At 42.4% G+C, this 19663-nt stretch overlaps 1 protein-coding gene across 21 annotated transcripts; it reads right to left on the bottom strand.

Moving 5' to 3' along the window:
- Positions 1 to 2558: 2558 nt before the first annotated feature.
- LOC125531399 (zinc finger BED domain-containing protein RICESLEEPER 2) lies at positions 2559 to 15814 on the bottom strand. Of its 21 annotated transcripts, none has more exons than XM_087516738.1 (19): positions 15088 to 15814; positions 13787 to 14320; positions 13508 to 13690; positions 12932 to 13325; positions 11618 to 11721; positions 10826 to 10957; positions 10597 to 10745; positions 10161 to 10229; positions 9237 to 9293; positions 9060 to 9161; positions 8389 to 8498; positions 6863 to 6983; positions 6560 to 6769; positions 5835 to 6036; positions 5289 to 5732; positions 4315 to 4382; positions 3492 to 3553; positions 3312 to 3400; positions 2559 to 2933 (listed from the first exon to the last, which is right to left on the bottom strand). In XM_087516738.1, exons 1-4 carry the CDS (start codon positions 15441 to 15443, stop codon positions 13115 to 13117), a joined length of 1284 nt encoding a protein of 427 aa, XP_087372864.1. In that variant the 5' UTR covers positions 15444 to 15814; the 3' UTR covers positions 2559 to 2933; positions 3312 to 3400; positions 3492 to 3553; positions 4315 to 4382; positions 5289 to 5732; positions 5835 to 6036; positions 6560 to 6769; positions 6863 to 6983; positions 8389 to 8498; positions 9060 to 9161; positions 9237 to 9293; positions 10161 to 10229; positions 10597 to 10745; positions 10826 to 10957; positions 11618 to 11721; positions 12932 to 13114. The 21 variants fall into 21 exon arrangements, with proteins under 21 accessions (XP_087372864.1, XP_087372852.1, XP_087372838.1 ...); XM_087516726.1 differs by having other exon boundaries at positions 12442 to 13325; XM_087516712.1 differs by having other exon boundaries at positions 11888 to 13325.
- Positions 15815 to 19663: the final 3849 nt, after the last annotated feature.

Consider the following 19663-nt stretch of genomic DNA (forward strand, 5'->3'; position numbering starts at 1 on the left):
GGCAAGGGTTTTCGGGTTGGGGATGAAAAGGGGGAGGGGGGTACTGTTGGCGGGAAAGTGGCGGCGGCTTGGCGCCAATTCTTCCCGCCAAAAACTGGCTGGCGTCTGGAGGAAGGGTTGGGGTTTCTATGGACCTGGTCCGTGCACCGTTTGCTCCCTGACATGTGGGCCACACCACTTGAGGAGAACATGGGCGAGCGGATACTCCGTGCCCCGGGTGCACCGTGCAGGGGAGTCGGTGTGGCGACCAGGTACCTCGTTCTTGGGCCCGTGTTGGGTTTGTGGTGAATGGGCCGCACGTTGGACTCTCCACGCGATGCGGAAGCAACTAATCAAGGGCCCAGGAACGAGGGATATACAGAAACTATCAACGCCAGCAGGGATGGCACCCACCAGGTTTGGGTACGGGTGAAGTTACCCCATATCCTTACCCATCCCCTTTGAGCTTACCCATCACCCGTACCTATACCCGTCAACGGGTACAATTTTTTTCCATACCCATCACCCTGCAGGGTCAATGGATACCCACGGATAAAAATACCCACGTGTGCACATATCAACTTGTGCAAGAAATAAGCATAAACGACAACATATCAACATAATTTATAGACATCAACGCATCGTAACAACATCACATACTTATAAACAACAACACATCATAAACGACATCACATTCTTATAAAACAGCACTTACTCGTAACAGCAACATATCATAAACAAAAATACATTCCCGTAAAGAACATCACTTATTCATAGGCAGCAACACATAGTCATTTATTTTAAGTCACAAAATCACGACAAAGTATGCAGGTAATTTGATCGTACATAAGGCCACAAAATGAGCATCTCAATAAAGTTTCGACATTGTAACTAGTTCAATTAAAATAAACTCAACCAATCCGATAATAGCATAACGAAGACCTTGGCGCAATAAGTCTTCAATCTTGAGCATAACTCACGGAGTCCATCTCTCTACATCTCAAAGGGCCAAGTCTTGGTTGGAAACATGAATATAGTCATTTTTCAGAATTTTTCTTGTAGCATATGCACTCAAATACTCAATTGGCAAAGGAAATGTGTTGGTGAATACTAACCTGCATCCCCTCTTGAATGTCTTGAAGGCATGTCCAAAAGCTAGCATCTCCTTTATGAACATCTAGAACAAACAATTTGTAGAGATGATGAAACAATGATTAGCAATAGTTAAATAACGAGTAAGTTTAAACAAATTACATTATTTGCTCACATTTGCATTTGTTTCTAAGCCAATTTTGGGAGCACATCAAGACTTCCACCATATTAGGAGTTAGGCGGCTCCTATGCTCACTAAGTATTCTGCCACTTGTGCTAAATGCCGACTCTAAAGCAACTGTTGTCACGGGAATGGCAAATATATCTCTGGCAACCTTCCTTAATGTTGGATATCTTGTTCCAGCTACTTTCCACCAATCCAACACACTAAATACTTCTGTGTACGGCACTAGGCCATCTGTCAAGTACATATCTATTTCACCTTGTAGCCGAGCTGTGCAGGACTTTGCTTGGCAACAATGTCATTGAAAATATTCATGATGGCTGGAGCTTTCATTGAAGAAAGCAATTCTTCACATGGTTTATATTCATCTACTTCCACTTCATACTCCTCTATCAGTGAATGTAGTCTAGCTACTAATGCATCAACCAACTCCACACACTCATAAGAAGATGGCTCAATGCCATGAAGCATCGCAAAGCAAGCAGTCAACATATGCCTCTTGTACCGAGGATCAAGAAGTGTAGCCATCCCCATTAGATCTTGAATGTCCGTCCAATACTTATCAAATTTAGTAGTCATTTCCATAGAGAGTTTTTTGATAATTGGGTTGCTAGAAGTGGCCCACTGTCTCATTTTCATTTTAATCTTACAGATTCTAGGGAAGTAAACATTAGCAGTCACATAATTAGTTCCGGAGAACAACTTTGTTATCTCATAGAATAAGCCAAGTCTCTCCACCATCTCTGCAGCAAACTCCCATTCTTTATCACTAGGTAAATGCTCATATTGTTTGTCAACTTGTTTTGCACATTCAAAAACAACTCTGTATGGTAAAGCTACTTCCAGCATCATGAAAGTGGAGTTCCACCTAGTTTTGCAATCAAGAATCAACTTTCTTGTTATTTTTTTTTTTAAACTTAGCCATCTCCTCAAACTTCTCTATCCTTTTTCCTGTTGCTATCCAATATGCCACACTTTCCCTAATGTTTTCTATAGCTGACTTCATAACATCCAATCCATCCTTAACTATAAGATGTAAGATGTGTGCACTACAACGCATATGCAACAGAGAACCTTCCAAAGGGAGCTTCTCCTTCCCTATCTTCCCCACAATCATCTCAACTAGATAGGAAGTGCGGCCTGCCGCACCCACCTGGTTTCATTTTAGCTAACCCGGCAGAAAAATTAAAGACAGTATGACGATGCAAAGGAAAACATATACTTCGCAAAATCTGAACTTGGTTGAATCATATTCAGCCAGGTAAATCAGAATATATGTTACAGATGATACAAAGGTACAAAGTGGATACAACAATTTATATATGCATATGAAGCCATGACATGTACGCACAGCGACTCGACATCATCGATACAACAGTTCATACACCCAAATACATGCTGGAATATGTTCTCTGTACACCAGTAAAAGGATAGCACATATAACTTGGTCCACTAATTTTGATTTGTTCTCATTCACTATGCCAGGCGAAAGAGAGTACTCAGCGTACATAAAGTTCCTGTCGCTTTTGACCTAATCAGATACCTGCAAAGAAACACACCTCAGGGCGCAGCTGGTAGCAGGAGGCATCCATTTCCCATGGTCGTACACACTTTCACCAATTTTCCACCCAGGATCCTGTCTTCCTCCTAGGGATACTTCTTCCCGTCTTTGACAAATCTGCACCACAATCAAAGATCTTGTGTTTTATGGCAGCTCACGTTACGACAACTATTAAACATTCAATACAACTTAGTCTTATATGCTAACCACAATATTTGCTTGTCCTTGGACAGTACAACAGAATAAAATAGGAGGTACAAATCCAGAACAATGTATGTTGGGTGACAGGGCATAATAATAACAAATCCATTGAGAACAAAGGACCAACTCAAGCTAGCATCTGTTGATATGCCCCTACAGCCGAGCCATCATTTCTTTGCACGGTCATGACCAAAATGATAAGGTCATGCATAGCCAATCCTCAAATGCATGTAAGAGGAATGTATAGCATATGGGTTAACTAACTAACGAATATGAGGATCACACGAAACGCACCAAAAGTATGATTACTTTAAGAGATACCCAGTCTAGAGCCTAGGCTTCATGTTCGGAGGGCAAAGCTTCTTTTCCCGTCAGTGTCCCATCTTGTCCATTTTAAGAGAAAAGCAATGAAATAAGCAGACACGACAAAGATAGACATTGTTATAAACTTATGGGGCAAGCGAAAGTACATACCTTGAAATACAATCGATCTCATCTGCTAAGGTAGAAGAATATCCACCCAGCGTTGTACTCTTCTAGAAGAACAAAGCATAAAAGGCACATTAAATCAGCATTCAAATAATGGTCTTTTCTCAAATGAGATATGCAAAAGACCTCAACATTATTAACCCATGGCGGACTCCACATGGCCCCGTTTTAACTAACCCCGGCAATAGACAATATATCTGTATTACTCAATATATCTCATAATGGAAATGTCGAGAGGCGGCAGAGAGATGAAATAATATAACACTTTTTCATAGCTTGCATAATTCCAAGAGCACGTATAGCCTTCTCAAAGAAGAAAACAAAATGGGTAAGAAAACATCCAGCCATTAAGTAGATACAGATGTATAGTAAAAGGAAAAACATTCAGCATCTCAATAGAGGAAACAATAGCACAGGTGCATCAGAAAAGCCACAGTTCAAATAAATATATATGTATAAAAGCAAAATCATGCAAGACGACCCAAGAACTGTTAGCAAACCTACAACTGCAAGAAAATTCAGAAGGGTATGTTAATAATAAAGGGCATAGTTTAGGATCTAAATAGCGACATTAGTGTTGTACCCGACGATAGCTAGTTGTGTGCAAATGAAACAATATCGACAGACGCGGCATTTAACAAAAAAATGTAGGTAGAGCAATACAAAATAAACATTAATAAAAAATTGACAGGCACAAGCATAATTAGAAAATATCTACCAAGAGCATAACGAATGCATGCCTGTTATTGTTTCATTCACAGGTCCATCCATGACTATTTCAAGTTCTCTATGAGCAACACAAACTCACCAGGAAATGATCATCATCAGGCATCTATGGGCAAACATCACCCTTTTTGCTTTGTGCTCAACTACATTCTGAAATAGAAATATAGAAGTTTCAGCAGCAAGCAGCCAAGTAAAGTGACACATCAGCAAGGCTGCTATTTATATCCCATCATAGCAAATCAATCTAAGATACAGTTCCAACTTCCAAATGCAATAGTGAGCCATGGGGAGCAGGATTTAACAACCATGACACCGCATAGGTTATATGAGCGCACACCTTAAACTTGATTCTGAGCTCTGGTTAACCAAAAAGCAAAAGAATTAAAATCAGACATGAGAAGTTGAGAACAGAAAACCCATGTGTCTCAGACCGTGCTGGACCTCTCTGCACATGATGCACGAAATTAAATTGTTAAATTGCATAGCAGAAAAAATTTCAGAACCAAATGACACAGGCTAGGAAGGCAAATTAAAGAGGCTGCACATGATTAATAAGAGGAAGGGTTGATTCTATTTTTTCCATGGTGGAGACAGAAAGAGATCCTTTATTCCAACTGTTCATCCAAGTCTTGGAACGTTTGAGCAAACATGTATCACATCCTATCCTCTTATGAGCATGTCCTGAGACATCTTGTGGGGTACTAAAAGGATCGCATATATGAAGTACCAGAGAGCTCTGTTCCTTGATAATCTCTCATTATTATCCCATTAAAACTTTGTGGGCATTAATTAGTCATATATATTAGTAGTGACAAAATAGGTATGCACCTTTATGTCCTCTGCTCCTCTACCTATAGAGTTCACGGTCACCAAACAAAAAACAATGAAATAAAGAAGAATAAAGTACACCAGCAGACATTTGATCAATATGTTCAGCTAGCCTTCTACCTCAATCATCACATCAAATCTCTTTATTTGGGTCAAGAGGAGAAAAACTATCAAACAGGGATAATAAAAATGGATTCACCATGAAAGAGTAAAGAAAAGAGTTGGTACCTCCAGTTCATTATTGATCAAGATGAGGGCGGGGATGCATTGGTGAGGGAGATGGAACTGCTCCTGCTCTACCTAGTCCAAGGCCTGGCCTCTCGTGTGTGCTTGTGGGGGAAGAGGCAGACATCGAGCGCGTTGCAGAATCAGAGGCGACTCGCCTCGGCTCGAGCTCCTCCTGCCAAGCGGTTCTCCTCACCTCGAGTTGTCCTCTTCACGGAAGTGCACAAACGCGACGAAGACAGTCCTTCTCCTCCCGTCGATGGCGATGTCTCCAGGCTTTGCATATGCGCCAGCGGCAACCGCCGCTCCTCCCAGTGGTGGACATGAAATGGTGGATAAGGGGGAGGCGAGGGGGAGGGGGATCCTGCCGGTGGGTGCTAACGGAGGTGACCATAGTTGACCGGGGGCGGCGACCACTCCCATGAGGGCCGTCTCAAGATCCTATCACTTGGCAACAAATAAAGAATTTAGTAAACAACACAACACTCGCAGAGTATCAAAATAATGCTAAATTTGTAGAGTAAGGTTATTATTACTTGAAATGAATACCTGATATTCAAGAATAATTCTAGTAAAATCAACATTGATAAATCATTTAACTCTCCACTTGACATTCATATAGTTTCCACATCCATTATTTGCATCACCAGTGATACTACTTCAGTGATTAAAAGCCCTTGATCTACCATTTATCCATATGAGATCATCCCAACATACGTCAATCCAAGCCTTGCAGCAGATACCTAGAAACCTGGAAGACAAAATATCATACATTACCAACGCAAATATGATTGGTGATGCAGACAAAACCGGTAAATGAACACACATTTTTTATTTCTCATCAACATTACCAACTTTTAGTCTTGGACCCAAGAAAGAACATGACCCTCTGTTTCTCTCTTTCTTTCAGAACCAAAATATTGACCCTAATCCACTGCACATAATACATATTTGCTTAAGGGGACACCCGACTTTCACATTATAGTCTGCACAACAATCCTATCACTCAAATATTTGCTACAGGGCTACGACACAACTATGAAACAAATAAATAATTCTAATAGGCATGTCATTGATGATTCTACTCCCAAATCAAACCAGATAAATAAGAGACAAAGGGGCAGCAAGGCTTGACTATAGATTTTCCAAACTCATTGTCCCGGGCTCCGTTGACTAATTTTCTTGCTACAAATCCATGTCTGATGGGGGTATATCCTTGATGTAAAAGCATGAACATGTAATGCCAAATAGTAGAAGCTGGAAAATATAAATACCTGCACAGAGCTACAGCCAAAGCAGTAGCAACGACCCAACCTAGAGGAGCAGCAACTACATATAGTGTTTGTTCCAAGCAGAAGAGCGCCACTGGCCATCAATCAGCAACAAAGAACCTAGCTAAAATTAACAAACCCTAACCACATCCCTGATTGCATTGCCTAGGCTTCGTCGTCAAATATCTGAAGGACATCCGGTGGCCCACCATTCTGTAACAATAATCTCCAATTCATTAATGCTGAAACCAAATCATCCTGCAGGGAAAACAACTGTTCATGCTTTGTTTGCTTCAGACTACTCACAGCTCTCTCAAACAGCTCCGCCCTTTCCTTAGCTTCCCAAATTCGCTCTCATTGGCGCAATAAGTGCTTGTCGAGGGTTTCCTTCAATGAATCAACCTCCTCAGATAGCTGCTCCACTTTCCTGCCAGGATGTAACATAAAAGAACATTAAACACTTAGAAGATTGGCCTACATAACTCATATTGAGCTCCATTTCAAGTCGAAATTTTGAATGCAACAGGACAATTTTTTCACAAAAGGAAAATGCATACCCTACAACAATTCTCGAGAGTTGCTATAGCAGCCACAAATATCTATACACAATTTCATTTTTACAAAACAGATGAAACTTAGCATCCTCAGCCAACAGGATGAACCAAGCATGAGCGTCTATCTATCTCAGGATGACGCATGTGGTGTCCTATCTTGAGTGTATTCTATCAGTAGGCTTGCAAAGATAAGATGACTTGCATGAGAACATCAATGCCAAAATTGTCTGCAGCTCACAAAAATGACAGGTCATAGCAAAAGTAAAGTGTCCTGGTGCAAAGCTATATACATTCATGCATTTTTTTTCTTATAATTATAGGCAGATTATTAACAAAAGTTCATAGAAAGGTGTAGCGGGCAATAGGTAACTTCCGGTGCAGAGTATATGTCCAGGAAAGAAGAGAAAAGGAGGTGCAGCACCACAATACATAATACTAAAGAGCACTACAATATCACAATAATTTGAAGGAGCAATTGTATGCCTAATCATGATCTAAACAGATGTGACTTTGGTACATGTATTTCTTTGATCATTTTTCATCTGAATAATCACGATCTTAAAATTATGACGGTCCAATTTGATTATAATCAAATAAATCAACCAGCTACGCAAGCATGATAGTTATTAACATAGAGACACATCACGCCAGTTCTAAATTTCATGACAGGTGCTTACTGTATTTTCAAAGATTGACTGCATCTTATTAGAATCAAGAAATACATGTATACACGAGCAGCTAGTGCTCCCAGGGAACTTAATTAAGCTTATGCAGCGCCATGAATATCTAAATATACATTATACTGAATATATACGATGGATTTACTTTGGTTTTTCAGCTGTCGTGGTCAAAAGTTCTAAACCTGACTTATATTCTACAAAAATATTTACCTGGCATGATCCATTGTGTTGTTGCAAATATAAATATATATTTTTAATCAATCATTTGTACATCTCTAACCTCTACGATCTAGCCATGATTACTATGTAATTACAAAGTTCTTAACTTTCTCTTCATTTATAATTAGAACATGACACACTACTTTATAATGCTCTAGTTATCTATGTATAGAAAGCTTATATGCGTGTAGTAAATTTATAATTGTCCACCTCAATCAGTGTTATACAGAAGCATATATGATCCAAGCAGGATAAAGCATCAACAAAAAGAGATGGAATTACCTACGTGATTATGCATAGCAATCAAGGTGCATATTTGTATGTAACTAAAAAATGGGCAATCTTGAATAGACTTGAGGGATTAGAAACCAAACTCAACTCATTCTTGCAAGGAAGTAATTAACAAATTTACTGGGCAGATCCACTTGTGGCATCACTCTTGCTAGCTAATAACCATGATAGATAGTACAGGACGATCCTTCCCAATTGCTGCAACAAACCAAGAGGAAAATAGCTCAATTAGCCAATTCGCTCACCAAAAAGAAGAACAAGAAATAAAAATCCAAGAACTTGAATTTACATTGCAATGGGTGAATGGATAAAAAAACACAAACGTGTAGCCGCACAATACGCCTCTAAAGTACAGAAGGCGGCTCAATGGTGACCTTAATGAACCATTACAAATGCAGGCCCCATAAAAACAGAACCATCTTCTGATAATTAAATGCGTGCCTTGGCGTGCCCGTCAGGCCAGTGGATTGTTGGGACGATAAAAATGCACGTATGAAGAAACAAAAAATACTAAAGATGACAAAACAGGGAAAGACAAAACAGGGAAAGAAACAAAAAATACTGAGGATACCTTAATGAACCATTACAAATGCAGGCCCCATAACAAACCACAAGTTTTAGTTAAATTATGTGCTTGATGAAGTGCATAGAAAGAAATTATACAATCGTTCTTGTATCAAGTGGGGAGAAAAGCGCCACGATGTACAAACACCAACCTAGGGAAAAAGAGGAGTAAGGAGGAGGAGAAGAGTGGTCGACCTGAAGATCCGTTCACGAAGCCGCGACATGGAGATGATGTCCAGGCACAGATCGAGCAAGCGATCGACCGGAAGAACGTGAAACAAGAGGCAACAAACAAATCTGCAGCAAATCAAAGGTAAAATCAAATATATGCGGTAGACGGCGGCCTAGAAAGGGAGCAGAATGGATGCATACCTATATATCGGCGAAAACAGCATCAGATCCGACATAGCAGCTAAACTAACGACAGACCTGCAAACAAACCAGATCCAAATCAAGGAAGAACAGACAAACGTACAGGAAGAAAGAACAGGCGACAAGGCAAATCAGCTTAACCTACTGAGAGAATGAAACTATATAAATCCTAGAGGAGCCTATCTCCTAAAGTTTCATGTAAAGGCAGCGTGCAAAAATATCAAGGCATGTATGACGTGTTTATCCATAAGTCATAACAACCTCATGCGCACTTCTTTAAACCATCGAAATTTAATTCAAAACCAACACTCAATTCCATATTGTGCTAATACTAATCATGAACTTATGCATTTCACTTCAGTAGAAGAGCTTTATTATACCGCAGCAACTGTAAATGCCGGAAATAATAGGATATCTAAATGTAAAAATGTGGTTACACCAAAAGTAACTCACAATCCTGCACATTTAACATGGCAAAGAAGAAGAACCTCATTGCCTGCACCAACAGTCTTGATACTAACAGTTTGGATTTCGTTATGTTTTGCCCATAGGATTTTTTCACTGTTGTCCATGCTAGCAACTGGAACTTCACGGCCAATTTTTATCATAATTTTCCCTAAATCATATCCAATCACAATCCTATAAAAATTAAAATATCATATATCACTACCTTAACTTGAAAGGAAAGAACAATAAATAAAAGCATGAACTATGCATTTTTAGTGAAGATTTTTTTGGGAGAAACAGTTTAGCAGATACACAATGTTGTCACAATATAGGAAATTGTGTCGCAGAAAAAGAAAATGGATTGTTAGTGCGTGTGGAGCTTCAGTAGCAGATGAGAAGACATATTCGTGTATTGGCCCTTCACATTGACCATATTACCATAGAACTGAAATAGAGGAAGAGCAAAATATTCATTACCTTCTTGACCCCTTCATGTATCCTAAAGCCCAAACTCGCTCAAGACCATAATGAAGAGTGTTCTCAAGCCTGTAAGTGCATCAAGCAAAGTGTTATTCACTTGTTCTACAAGAAAAGAAATAATTAAATGCTTGGGAGAAATGGAAGAATTAAGAATAGACCACATTCTTGCTCATGATTCATGAACAAGGCACTATCTACACTGCCAATTTAAAGAAATAAACTGGCATGAGTTGGGAAATAACGAATGTGTATAGTCCAGTGCAGAAGATATTACTATTATTGCAAACAAAAAACATGTAGAAGAAAAAAACTTCGGCCAGTAACTGTATTTGCGTGTAACTAAATAGATTTTAGTAAAACAAAGCTGGTTTTCGGAGAGTGCACTGTTAGTATCATCTCCAAGCAATATCATAGTATGAGAGAGAGAGAGTACCTGTAGGTTGTAGAGTGCCACAAGCGAACTGTGCCATCCTCTGAGCCAGTAATTATAATAGGTAGTTCTAGATGGAAACAGACAGCAGACACATTGTGTGCATGTCCTTCAAGTGTTTGAACACATCTCTTGGTTTGGTAATCTCAAACCTGATCCAACAAATTGAGTAATAAGTCAGATCAATCCCAATATACCCTCACAATAGCACAATTCATTGCAGATGACACACCTTTGCAGTCTGATCATCAGATCCAGTAATAAAAAATGGTCGATCACCACCGGTGAAGTAATCAACACGGTTCACGCCTTTTGAGTGGCCATCTAATGTGAAGTTAGGATCAGGAGAACCAATACTCCATATCTGAAGTTCACGTTCAATATTAGGATATTAGGCAGGGTACAGACCAAGATACAAAACATGACTCAGTTTAACCAGCATCTTTTTGAGGAACAATTACCAATGCATACGTACAAAATATTTTCTTTTCCTAAACCAGTCCATATTCATCTCCTTGTGAAACCAATTGATCATGTTCTTTATAGCATTCAACATGACGTGTAGGTACTATCATGATACGATACTTTGATTGCAGAAGGAAAATCAAAAATCCCTTTTCACCTTAGAATAAAGAACCCTCAGAATGATAAAAAGGTCATAACTAAAAAAATATGTCTAATTTAATATATATTCAAGCATGGTCATTGGTTCCATAGTTGTGTTGTATGCATACTCATCCCATCACGCAGTTTATCTTGAGGGAATAAAGTGCAGAAAGGATGATCTTTCCCCCAAAAAAAAGGTTAAAGCCAAAAACCTTGCATAAGTAGCAAAATCAAGAGCTACAAAAGAATCACTATCTCCTGTAGCCATACTCATCAATACTTTTTAGCAAAGAAATTTATTCTCTATAGGAATATCTAGTCCGTGTGAGCAAAGAATCTAGCCAGACTCATCAATACTCTATTAGCAAAGTAATCTATTTTCTATAGGAATATGTAATCCATGTGAGCAAGGACTCACGTGTTGGTAAATGCAGAAATAGTATACTGCTCTCCAGAGGCGTTTGGTAGCGGCCTAGATCATAAACAATTCATATAAACCATCTCTGAACTGCAATGGGTCACCTGAAAAGCACCAAAAATAACAAACAATTGGATTTTAGAAAACTTCTAACAAGTTCAAAAAATTAGAGAACCACAATGAAAATGTTATCGATCAGTTTTATTGTGCAATGATCTCTGAACCCAACTAAGGAAAAAATGAAAGGAACATGAGAGGGGCGTAGCGTACCCTGGTTGAGTGTTCGTGTTTCAAAAGGAGAGATGCCTTGTTGAATATAGTTTGATTTGCAAAAACCTAACTGAAAAATGTACAACTCTGTGTCTAGCAATGTATTACAACCAACATGAGCAGTCAATTACATAGTTTCTTAGAAGGCAGGAATGAGTACCCTGTTCTTCTAGTATATAGTTTAAAAAACTGTATGACCAAAGCAATGAAAACCTCAACTTCTGTATTCCTGCTACATTGCTTTCTATTCTCAGCAGCTTAACAACACTAATAGTGGAGCTGGAACGTAAGAAAAATTGAGATGACATTAAGCACTCTGTATTCGTGGCTCAACAACAGAAATCCCAAATCGACCAAACCCCGCACAAATCGCGGTCACGTTTCCAGCCAAATCAGCGTCGGATCATTTCGCTCGTACTGACAGTCGCTTAGCTAAAGCTGCACCGCACAAAACCAATCACCACGAGCTGAAACGATGGCACCCGCAGGTCACAGCGAACCATGACTCGCGGTCGAGTGAGGAGGAGCAGGTTAGGGGGAGGGGGGCTGCTCACCGGAACGTAGTAGTCAGCAAGGTGGGGCACGTCGTCAAGGATGTGTCCGAAGTCGCCCTCGGAGATCTTGACATGTGGGGCGTCGGTGAGACCGACGTGGGAGGCGTTGATGAGGGCGCGGAGGTTGGGGTAGGTGTTGCGGGAGATCCGCACGCACATGGCGGAGAAGGGCAGCGCCGCCTTGGCCTGCTGCTGCTGCTCCCCGCCGCCGCCGTCGTGCTCCTCGTCCTCCCTCCGCTGCTGCTCGTCGTCATTGCTGGGGGGCTCTGTTGCAATCCCATGGGGAGGAGGTCGGAGACGCAGAGGAGGGCGGCGGCTCGGGTCGGAGAGAGGGAGAGGAGAGCAGCGACAGCGTGGCGAGAGCGGCGGCGCTGTAGGGCGCGATGGGTAGCGGCGGCTAGGGTTTCAAGGGAGGGGGCGGGGAGGAGAGGAGAGCGAGCGAGCGGGAGGGGGAGGGGAACGATCCGGTGCTCGCTGTCCACGGACTCACCTCAGCGCTATTGGGCAGTTCTCCCACCAGGTGAAATGACGAAAATGCCCTCGTGGGGGCGCTGGAATTACGCGCGGTGGCACGACCGGGGCGCACTGAATTTTATCTAACGGCTCACAACGATCCGGTAAATATCCGACGGCCCACGACGACCGAGCCCGAGATCCAACGGCCAGAACACAATCAAGAAAACGATCGGACGGCCGAGAAGCTCAAATCGCTGAGGAGCGTCCGGCATCCCTCCGGTTCATATCTCTTGATTGCCTTGTCATTGGTGGTGCAGTTATCCACAGTCACTGTCATCAGTTTTTCATCAATATTCCATTGAAGCAGGGAATCATAGAGCACTTCACATATCACTTCAGCTGTATGAGGAGCTGGAACATATACAAACCTGCAGTATTCAGCAACATATAGTCATAAACAGCAGCACTTCATAGAAAGCAACACATACTAAACAGCAACACTTCTTAATCAGCAACACATCATAAACAACAGCACATCATAAACAGCAGCACATCATAAACAACAGTATATGATCAACAACACATACTATACAGCAGCACATAGTAGTACCTCATGATAACATTCCGAAGCTTCCAAGATTCATCAGTGAAATGAGCTGTAATAGCCATATATCCCTTCTTTTGGTGGTCCGCAGTCCACATATCTGTAGTGATAGCAACCCTAGATTGGTTCATAGCCATGTAATCAATTGCCTTCTTTCTTTCTTGGTTATAATCTTCCTCAATATCTTGCCTAAAAGAAAAAAGAAGAGGATACCATATGTTACCTCTTCATTGCATAGAACAAGATAAACAAAAATAAATCAAATAAACCCATGGCAAAGTATACCTAATAGTATTTCTTGTATGTAGCTTGAATAGTGGCTGAAGTGCATGAACAAACTTCCTAAAACCAGCATGGTCCACTATAGACAGTGGATACTCATGCAACACCAACATGTTACCAAGCTCTCTTCTAGCAACCTCTTGATCAAACGTATAGCTCTCCAAAAAAACGTTACCGTCCTCCTTAGCATTCATCCTCACTGATGGCTGACTCAATGTTTTGCCTCCCTTCATCTTCAACATCTTGAGAGTACAAATCTTTAGATGAGAAGCAAGATGCTTTGTGCCTGCTCTAGGTCCTGAAGCAAGTTCCTTGTGACAATAGTTACACTTTGCTTTCCATTGTCCATTGATCCTCATCTTCTTCATTTCCAACCAAACTTTAGAAGTTAGCTTCCGTTTGCCTGCTTCATTGACCTCTTCCACCTCCTCCTCCTGTCCATCTTCATCATCCGAAAGAATGACATGATCTGCATCTTCATCCATTGGGGCAGATGCGTCACAAGGAGCATCTACCTGGCTGGTTGAACTTGTACCACTGCAAAAAGAGCATAAATGAAAAAATACATCAAATTCTTGTAGTCTTCTTAATATAATACTTGATTCTATATGTGCACTGAAAGTACGATGCTCATATATGCATCGTAACATCTCTACATATCATATATATATATATATATATGCAAAAAAAGTGTATTCATCGCAGCAACTATAAATAGTTAATTTTTTGTTTTCAGCATTACTTTCTTTTTGGTCGAACGATTTTATTTTGCAGGCAGAGTTAATTTCGATTTGTATAGCACTTTGTGTTTTTATTAACTGCAACTCATCATTTTTCTGACCAAAACGTGCATCTGCAGTGTTGTCTTAAATGGGCCTGAATCTTACTGTATTTTGTTAACTGTAAATAGTCTGAAACAAGTTAGAATGTCTCTGCATTTTTACCCCTGAGAAGGTACATGCTTACAAAAGAAGAAACGATCAGTTACCACCTCACATTAAATAGATCTAAAATCTGCCACCACCGATTCTATCTCTGCTATTACAATGCTAAAAAATCACACAGGGTCTGATGTACGTACTAGCACACAATTTGCTACGCTGAGCTCATCTCAGTAACAAATACATTTTTTCTCTTATATAAAAAGATCTCATTCATCACAGCAGCTATATACATCATGCATAGGCAGAAAACCAATACTTATCAACTTATATATGCAGGAGAAAAACATCGTATCATCACATATCTATACATCTATGTATAGTCTACGAATGCATAAAATCATACACAAAATTCAAACTCACCATGCCAAAAGAGCCTTGCTTTTGTTCTTGTGCTTGGTGACAGTAGAGGATCGACTAAGCGGGCTAGGGCGAGGCGGCCGGCTTGAAGTGTTGTGACGGGGCTGCACCTTGGACGCCGAGGCAGGAGGTAGAAGTCCTTTACGTCGGCCCGGGGCTTGGCCCTTTCCTGGCGGACGGAGACGGACGGCACCACCCAACGATGGTGTTAGGCTTGGGACCAGGGTAGCCGCGCCATGCCCATGCTCCTGGCCCTGGTGGTTGCCGCCGTCTGACTCAGTCCGCATGAGCGCGAGCTGCATCTCCTTCTCCTGGTCGCCGTCCTCGCGCAAGCTATGGTCCTCATCCCCAAGATCCATGGCGTCCGAGCGGCTGAAGCGCTGGCGACGGCGAGGCAGCGAGTAGCTGGACGCAATGGCGGCGGCGACTAGGGATGCCCGAGGAGGCGAGGAGCCGAGATGAGATCAGGAGGAGACAGAAGGATATCAATCTCCGTCTCTCAGAATATGGGACGTGATCTCTATTCATTATTCACCAAAGCCAAATCACCCTAATCACGCAGATTCCTTCTATGTTCTATCATTCCATGTACGTGTGTATGTGGGCTACATGTATCTCGTGGACTAACTGATTTTGTGGGAAGTTAGATTAGATATATGAGTAGTGATTAGTGAAGGCCCACTTAACAGATTTTACGCGGGTATATGGGTACACGGGTATGGGTTATGCTATCCCATACCCATACCCACTCTGCCGGCAATTTTGACTATTTTGACCTGTGGACGAAATCAATTCACAAAATGAACTGCCCGTGAAACTATTTCACAGCACTGACCCTTTTGTGTAGCGCCCGCCACGCAGGCGCCACACCCTACGGTGCAGCGCCTAGCTCGCGGGCGTTGCACGCCAGTCCACCGAGGCGGTCCTTGGGCCCGCACCCAGCAGTGCAGCGCCTCCTAGCTAGGCGCCACACATGTAATGTGCAGCGCCTAGCGTTCGGGCGCTGCACTGTGACTTATCCAGCGGCTGGGCCTCCCTCCCCCACTCCCCCCACCCCACACACCCCAACCCGAGCTTTGCCCCCTCTCCCACTCTCTCCCCCTCTCAAATCCTCTCCCAAAACTTGCAAATTTGAAGAATTTGTCCGTGGATTTCGAAGTCATACCCTCCCTCAAGGTAATCTTCTCTGATCCCTTGTTTTGATCCAAGTAATGCTAGTTTGGGAAACCCTAGTTTTGTTTGGATCTAGAGATTTGCATGGAGATGTGAGATCTTTGTTTGCCAATTTCCTATGATTAGGCTTTGTTAGTATGTTAGGGTTATTCTTATGGGTGTTCTTATGTTGGTGCTAGAGTTATGGTTAGGGTTATTGTTAGGGTTATGGTTAGGGTTAGGGTTATGGTTAGGGTTGTTGTTTGATATATATGTATTAGGGTTTGTATTCCGTGTTAATCCTTAAATTAGTACTCGTGGAAGCAATGTTACGATGTGTTGTTTGAATGCTTATAGGGATGGGAAGAACATGTGTGTTTGTTCATCATGGGGACAAAGACGCCTTCTTGAAAGGCAATATTGAACCGGATCCGGATGAGGTAGATATGTTGTTTGATAGTAGTCCTAGCTATGCGGAGCTCTTGCAACAAGTGAGGAAAGATTTGAATTGGATGGCCCCTAGTGATATCGTTGAGTTGGAGGGAAGGCATAATGTAGGTTTTGGAATGCACATCCGTTGGAAGACAATGCGTATCAACTCGGAGCAACGTTGGGTTGCATACAAGGAAACAGTGGCTGATTCACTTGACAAGGCTCTTGAGTTATTTGCAACGAAGAAGGTTGATTCAAATTTGCATTTGGACTTGAACCGGAAACCCTCCCCTTTGGTTGCTAGTAGCCCCCCACCCTTGAAGCGAGATGAAATTGTTGAACCTCTTTTGACCCAAGAAGTGAGGCCAACATTGAGCCCGTTTACAAACAACCAAGATGAAGCTTTGCAAGAGGACAATGATGAGTATGCAGACGATGACAATGAAGTTGATATCCATGACAACAATGTGGGTGATCTTGACAAATATCATTTGCAAGAGACAATGGACCATTCCATCCCTTTTTCCCGTGCATATGCATCGGATTCGGATGACGAAGGTCCCGATGAACAAGTTGATGAGGAGGGGTTCACGGTGAAGGAGGCCGAAGCTTTCGAGAAGGTATTCGGTCGAGATCACAAGACACCATTGTTCAAGGATGTTAGTCTCGCGGATGAAGCCGTTGTGGATGGTGGCAAATCTATATCTCTTGGGGTTAGGCCAAGCTCTCACCGTGATTTGGGAGACGACAAGAACCGGATTGGTAAAGGGAGTAAGTTCGAAACCTTCTTAGAATTGAAGATGTGGCTCGACAACTACTCGGTTACGCATTATCGTCCACACAAGGTGGTGCATTCGGACGTCAATGTGCGCTACACGGTTGCATGTGCATGTGAAGATGAAATATGTCCGTGGATTGTGCGTGCAAGACCATGGAAAGGAGGTCCCGCTTGGCACGTAGTGAGTTGTGTGCCAACTCACATGTGCCGAGGCAAAAGGGTGGATGGCAAGATTGTGTCCCAAGACCACAGACAACTCACGTCTGAGTTCATCGCTTACAGGCTCTCCAACTCAATATCCACACTTCCAACAATGAGCGTCCAACATGTCATTGACCTTGTGAAAGCCATATTTCATTACAAGGTGAAGTACGACAAGGCATGGAAGGCGAAGCAAGCCGCATTTAAGATGTTGTATGGTACTTGGGAGGAAGCATACAACCGAATCCCTAGGTTGTTGTTAGCCATGGCTGCCACAAACCCGGGCATGGCTGGTTCAACATTGCTAAGACATCAACTCCAAGTTCAACATAGAGCTAGTTCCTAAGACATACAAATAAAGGACTATGGCTGGTTCCTAAGAAGAGCTAGTTCCTTGAGCGCTTTTTGGCTGCTCCCCCCCTCTTGCTGGCTAACTTCTTGACCTTCCTAGGAAGAGGAACACGCTCCCGCTCCGGCTCCGGTTCCTCCACGTCATCGACATCGTCATCCAAATAGTCATCCAAAGCCGCCATCCGCGAGGTGCCGACCGTCCTTTTGCCTCTTTCGGTGAAGTCTTCAGGTGTGTACTTGTTGATTCCCTTTCTAGGCTTTAGTACGTATGCAGACCTAACCTGGTACGCCCCCAAGGTCATATCATCATCAGCAACCTATGCATCAACAAAAGATATGGAAAGACCGTGTGTGAGGATATAGTTAGCAATGCATCAACAATTGGATATATATGCTCATGCCATACCTCTTGAGTGACCACACCCACATCCTCATCCTCCAAATGATCACCATGGCTCTGGACCGAAGCGGGATCTGATGGTGTCGCCGACCTAGACCGTTCTGGTGATACATACTCGGGGTCACGACAACCAAAAAGGTTTGATAGCCGCCTTAACTTTTGGCCCTGGCGCTGCAACATGTACAAGTGAATGAGACATCGAACGTAGCAACACATGTTAAGTGCTAGTTTGAAGGAGATGTGAACCTTGATGAATGCTCGAAGTGCACCTTCTCCATCGCTTTTGCCAGCCGGGGTTGTTTCAAGAATAGTCTCGGTCTCATCAGCTGCTTTCTTGATCTGGGCACGCTATGAACAGAAATGGTATTAACGTGTTAGGCAAGCGAAGATGTGAATAGTGTGAATGAAAAGCAAAGAGGGCAAATACCACAAAGTTCATCATTGCAGCTAAAGGGATCACTGAGTTGCCTTTCCTGACTAATGCGTTGTACTGGTGTTGGGCTAGCTCATCAAAAACAGTGGGTTCTTCCAAAATCTCCTCAGCATACGCCGGCTTGCATACCTCCATACGGGTACTTGCAAGAAACCATGTGAGATAGTTGTTGAACGCTACAGGGCAGTGCTCACGAAGCTGGACTCCTTTTCCAGCCCTAGCTTGCTCCACACTAAGCGCAAACTGTACGACATACTTTCTGTGATGCTTGGCCCAATCCTTAATCTTCCGCTGCCTTTTCCTATCCAACCTGCAAGTTAGAAACATAATATTAGTAGCATCGAAACCGCCGAGAAGCTGCTAAGTACTCAAGGTTAATTATATCTTACGCGTGTAGCAACTTGTCCGTGTCCTCCCACTCCGGCGGATGTGCCTGGAACAAACCAAACTGACGGCGCACTCGATGTGGGAGGTGAAGCTCAACCGCCCAGTTGCATATGAGTGGGCACCGCATACGCCAGAGATCCCTATCCCTAGTGCACATCGGATTCAGCCTGAACTCTAAAGGGTCACCAAAACTATCTCCTGTTCCATACGGCTCCCATATCACCTGCAAAATGGGATAGAATGCAAAATTGATATCGAGTTGCAATAGAAGCATCATAATAACTTATGCCATGTCAATTCACCTGCTCAGGCGTGATCGCGTTAAGCTCACTCTGGTACAACTTGTACATGACTGAGGGATCATCTGTCGTCTCATTTATCACATCCCACTTGTAAGCCCAAGTGGGTAGCCGTAGTAGGTCGCCTTTGTCGTCCCAATCATCGT

This window comes from Triticum urartu, chromosome 1A (assembly GCF_056163025.1).
Source record: "Triticum urartu cultivar PI428250 chromosome 1A, HENAU_Tu73, whole genome shotgun sequence".
Taxonomy (NCBI): Eukaryota; Viridiplantae; Streptophyta; class Magnoliopsida; order Poales; family Poaceae; genus Triticum; species Triticum urartu.